Here is a 5,704-nt window from a genome sequence, read left to right as displayed (position 1 = left end):
CGTTAAGTAGTAATTGATCTTGTCTAATCCACAGGTGATGTGCTGGATTTGGTGTAGTTGTTCCTTGAAGAAAGGTGTTTGGGCAGGGATGTGATCCATCAATGAAGCCATTGAGATCATATCCTATGAAGAGAGTCTGGAATTGAAGCTTCCATGCTAGATAGTTTGTGGAGGTGAGTTTTACTGGTGTTTGGGCTGCGACATTGATGGTAATCAATGTGCTGTGAGAGTCATTTGTGTTAAGAATGGTGGTGTTGACAGGCATTGAAAGTATGAAGGAAGAAGAAGAGAAGTCTACTGCAGAGAAAAGAAAAATTAATGCTCTGATACCATAAAGAGTAACACACAGTAATATTGATGAAAGCTTAATTTCGTATTCATCATGTTGGTATATGTATACACGTTGGAAATAATATTATAACAGAATTCCTAATCTTGAGCTAACAGATTTGTTAGCAGACTAAACCACGTGATTGTTACACATGCTGCATTGCATGAGCGTTTATATTGATGAGCACACTATGCTGCATGGTTTTGGTTTATATCTGCTGCATGGTCTTGGGTTGTTTCAGCTGTTGCATGTATTGCATGGCCGGTTGCATTCCTTGAGCTCACTGTGATATATTTGAATTAGCACAGTGGGCGGGAGTGTATGGTTATTACTTTCTTGGTTTCCGTTCCCCTGCCACCTTCAATCCGTCCTCTGGGAATGCTAAAGCAAAGGTAAGAAAGGCAATTGGATTGAATAGTGTCAGGTTATGAGCTCCTTCGTGAGCAGTAAGAGGGCATTCTAACAAAGCAAAGAGAAGAGCCTAAAGTCAGTCAAGCAGTAACGGGGCGAATGGTTTACCGTAGATCGGCCTTTGCCTTTTTCGGGTATTCCATCTTTTTTTTAGACCTGAAGAGTTCTTATTCTTCAATAGCAGTCCCTTGCCCAGCTGGGTCGAGGTACCATGCCTTCTCCTTGCCAGATGGAGAGGTAATTAATTTTAGGAATTATTTGTTTCTCTGTTGCAATTAAACTTACAGTTAAATTTTAGCAAATGTTCTGTACTGTTGGATGTCCATTTGCCCCATTATTGTATGGACTCTGGTGAGATAAACCATATCATTGTGTTGACTTACCTCTGGTTTTCTTTTGTTTGGTTCAAGGTGGACTCCTCTGATGGTTGCTCGTTCATGGCACAGAAATGAACTTGGGGTGATTCTTACCACACAGCAAGAAAACCAGTCTCAAATATGTCCTTCTCCATATATATCCATTCCCTTTATGAGAATTTTCAAAATTGCCAGGTAAATACAGGTTGTCATATTTTGTTGCAAAGTTTACAGGAATGCATTGACATATGGGCTTGTTCCTTTGAAACCATTTCTTATTGATCATATTTTCGTATTGATCATCACTTTGAAACCATTTCTAATAAACTGTTAGTTCCTGCTTACAGGCAGTATATATACAAAGAATTTTTGTTCCTGCTTATAGGCTTGTTCCTGCTTCCCTAATATAATCCTCCTATTGCCGGTCATGCATAGACAAACATGTATAATGTTGATTCGCAAGACATGTTATCCGTTAGTCCATAGGGCAATATAGTGGTGGTGTTGAGTTATGTCGTGATTTTTTCGATCTTAGCTTCTACTGATTTTTTGTCAAGGAAATGAATTCGAGCTGGGGATCATTGATTGAACGGCTCTGAGATATAGATAGAATGCACAGAGGAGGTGATCCCATGGTGTCTTCTTATCTTGTCGAGGAAATGAGTTCCAGTTGTGCAAGAAATGATGGCTTGGTTTTCCTGTATCTTGCGGCCATTTAAAGACATGACCCCAAGACTTTCAGCGTTCCAGTTGTGCAAGAAATGATGGCTTGGGCCTCACGACTTGAAAAGGATTCCAGACACTCAAGAACTGAAGGACTTGCCAGATTAATACTCAGGCACAAGTAACTTAGTCAGGAACTTATCTTTACATCTGCTTGCTCGGTCTGTATTAAGTTAAAACAGGACACTATGCTAAAAAACAGGCTCCATAAGAGAGATTCCATTAGAACATGTGAGAAAACAAAGGCAGGAAACTACAAGTCATGAGAAAAGGATCTGTACTTAGTAATGCACTAAAGATACTCCAGCCTAAGGATGCTTAGCGTGATGCACAAGAATATACGCATAGCAAGTGATCCAGTCTTATTAGAAGTAGCAGTAGCCAATGAACATTGGGTCAATGAAAGCAGAAAGCACCAAACAATGAGACCCTTGAAACTTCTGGAGAATGGTTCACCCAAGGAGTTACAAGGTGCCACCATCTTCTTATTTTTTCAATTCATTATAAATTATGGATTTTATTGTTATTTTTTAAAAAATTACTGAATAGATTTATTAAAATCAAAATTTGAATGACATAGCAAGAAATGCTAATTGAAACACTTTTATTAAATCAGAATTTAGAACCACTAATTAATTCATATTGTTTTTATTTTTATGCTTAGCTTCTATCCATGTATGTTTCTTCAATGATATATATGTACCTGTATGAAGAACAAAGGAAACAATTTTGCATTCCTTCTTTATCTTGTTGTTGATATTTCGGTACTCACTAATGCATTTCCAAGAAAGTGATTTTTTTACTTCAGCTTTGCTTAGTAAAAGTACAGAACAACAATGAGAAATAGGAAAAAAGTTTTAATCTATTAATAGTGTGATATTTTGTTGATCCTTGTAGAATTTTAACAATGAAACTGTCCTTGAATTCTATTGAGACAAAATGTAACTTCTGAGGTTCATGATGCTAACATCTCTATGTAGGACTGGATATGTTGAACAAACCTACTAAGAAGCTATTGACTTCTTGATTCCATAACATGTAACTTCTGACTCCTTGGTCTGTTTTAGGTGTTTTGATTAAATGGTTCTACTCTAAGAATTTGAAGGGATAAGTTTCTGCCATAACAGAATTACTGCTGTTATTTTCACTTCCATGTGCTTACTGGCTCTCTGTAATCAATGTTTTCCCACAAACATAGTTTAGTAGAAATCAGGGGACTAGGGTGGCAGGGGATTATACCTTGATGCCTTCAATTATTGTGCCTTTTACACTAAACACTTCTTTGGTATTTAGCAATTATTTTTACGAGATTTTGTGGTTTGTAAGAGTACATACTGTATATGGTGTCTAATTTTGCCCTCTCAATTGAAGGATTGTGCTACTTATATTGGGAGTTCCCGGAGTGTTAGGTCTAGGAGTCCTGGGAGTGAGAGAGATGACCGAGGTAGGGACAAAAAAGGCCATAAAGATGATGCTAGGGATGAAAGCAGGAGGGGGAGAGATGGGCACAGCAGTGATTGTGAAGAACGGTATCGTGGAACGGCAGATGGATTCTTTTTATTGTATCTTTTGTTGTTTCTTTTTATTGTATTTCAATTTATTTGTATTAATGCAAGTTTAACTAAATTTTTATAATATGAATATTATTTTTATTCCATTTTTTATTAGTGATACAATTATTTTTAATATTAATTTATGTTGGTTATATTCTACAACTTTTAAACTATCCATAAATAATTAATTAAACAAATTAAAATTCATTTTAATAAATAAAAAAAATTAATTTAATAAAAATAATATAGTCAGCAACAGATTTTTCGTTGCTGATTGTAAATAATAATTCAATTAGCAATGAGAAATCCATTGCTATGAAATCAGCAGCAGACAAATCCGTTGCTAAAAAATCAGCAACGACAAATCTGCATCCGATATTTGTCGTTGCTGATTTCGTTGCTAAATTATTTTAGCAACGGATTTTAGTTTTATTTGCAACGGAATGGTTAGTTGCTAATTACTATATTTTTTTAGTAGTGGCAGGAACACTGAAAGCTGTAGCAGACCCTAGCATGTACGAAGAAGATTTCTGGATCTTGTTTGAAAACATCAACGGCTTGCTGGTTACTGGTACAGGCACTGTTGATGGCCAAGGTAATGCTGTCTGGAAATACAACGACGGTGGTTCCAGGTTCCCGAGTGTAAGCAACAAAATTATCTTGACATGCATGCACTTGCTAATTAGTAATTAGAGAATATGGGATTAATTGCAATTTCATAATGATTCTTCTTTTTTTTTTTTTTTGTATTTATGGTGCAGTCTATAAAATTCAATCATGTAGCCAATGGGATTATAAGAAAGATCACCTCTGTTAATCCCATGGGTTTCCACATATCCATCGTTCTGTCCCAGAACATCAGGGCAAAACATCTTCATATAACAACTCCCGCGACGAGCCCCAATACCGATGGAATCCATATAAGTCAATCCAGTATAGTGAAAGTATCCAGAAGTGTTATCAGCACCGGTGATGATTGCGTTGCTATAATTCAAGGAAGCACCGATGTCAGCATTAAAAAGGTTACTTGTGGGCCTGGACATGGCTTCAGGTAAGTCTCTGTTGAAAGTTTCAGGAAACACGATCGCTCTTTATTTATTTTATGAATATACTTGGAGGAAGCAATTTTGCTACATATGCTCTTAAGAACCTTTCCTTGTTTATAACATACATACATACATACATACATATATATATATATATAACAGTGTTGGTAGCCTTGGCAAGTACCCTGATGAAAAGGACGTGAGAGGAGTCGTTGTGACAAACTGCACACTAAGGAATGCTGACAATGGAGTTAGAATCAAAACATGGGGAGGATCACAACCCAGCCAGGCTTCAAACATTCTTTTCCAGGATATTATCATGGACAACGTTAAACGCCCCATTATTATCGATCAAACCTATGGATCAAAAAGCAACTCGGTTCGTTTTCTTCGACTAAATTATTTGTCATGATTACTTTTGCGATCATAGCTCCATGGGTATCAAGTAATATGAAAGTACAATCTTTCATCTTAGTCTTATAGCCTTTCTTCAAAAATTGTTAAAAACTCAATATATTGCTTTTTCCATTAAAAATATAATAGAAATCACCAATAAATAGTTGACTTCATCTGTTTCTGTCTTCTCTTCCTCTACCTTGACCATGCCCTCAACCTCTTTAGGTATATCCAGAACCATCTTGCTTCTTTTTTTAATAGTGTTTTGAAAAGAGTGCTTGTGCATTCATGTCTTCTTGAATGTCATTGACTCTTTCTTTAAGAGCTTGTAGTTTTCCTATAAGTTCTTGAAAAGTTAAAAAGTCCATATTTTATGATTTTTTTATCGCGACCACCACATTAGGGAATTATTTTTGCAGTGAGCATAAAATCTTTTCTAATACACGTATTTCCTACATCTTCTCCACATATCTCTTCATTTGATTGTATATAGCCAATACTCCTACAAAGTAATCTGAAATACTCTCTCATTTAAGTATATATAACTTTCAAAATCACCTCGTAAATTTTATAGGAGTACCTTTCTAGCATTATTAGCTCCTTAGTTTGATTGTTGCAAAATTTATCATGCTTGTTTTACGATAGTTATATTGCCACTATCTTAGAAGTAGCATCATTCAGAAATTGTTAAATAAGTGTGAGTACTTATTAATCCTTTCTTCGTGCTTTTTGTATAACATCACTTTGGGCTAAAGTCAATGTTACTCCTTTTATAGGCTCTTCAAAGTCTTTTTCAATCGTTTCCAACACATCTCGAGAACTTAACTAAGCTTTCGTATGGAAACACCAAATTTCACAATTGTTCTTTGTCAAATGAGAATATTGAAG

General features: G+C 35.8%; 1 protein-coding gene and 1 long non-coding RNA gene across 5 annotated transcripts; both read left to right on the top strand.

Moving 5' to 3' along the window:
- Positions 1-668: 668 nt before the first annotated feature.
- Positions 669-3,513, top strand: LOC118035310 (uncharacterized). Of its 4 annotated transcripts, XR_012170923.1 has the most exons (4): positions 669-979; positions 1,153-1,293; positions 1,446-1,541; positions 1,656-1,749. It is a non-coding gene; the product is annotated as an uncharacterized lncRNA (long non-coding RNA). The 4 variants fall into 4 exon arrangements; XR_012170922.1 differs by lacking the exons at positions 1,446-1,541; positions 1,656-1,749 and adding an exon at positions 3,193-3,513; XR_012170921.1 differs by having other exon boundaries at positions 1,446-1,743.
- A 374-nt stretch (positions 3,514-3,887) lies between these two features.
- Positions 3,888-4,429, top strand: LOC118035312 (exopolygalacturonase clone GBGE184). Its single transcript, XM_035040840.1, has 2 exons — positions 3,888-4,016; positions 4,136-4,429. Exons 1-2 carry the CDS (start codon positions 3,888-3,890, stop codon positions 4,427-4,429), a joined length of 423 nt encoding a protein of 140 aa, XP_034896731.1.
- Positions 4,430-5,704: the final 1,275 nt, after the last annotated feature.

The sequence above is a fragment of the Populus alba genome, chromosome 10 (assembly GCF_005239225.2).
Source record: "Populus alba chromosome 10, ASM523922v2, whole genome shotgun sequence".
NCBI lineage: Eukaryota > Viridiplantae > Streptophyta > Magnoliopsida > Malpighiales > Salicaceae > Populus > Populus alba.
This window is presented reverse-complemented; position numbering and strand designations above follow the sequence as displayed.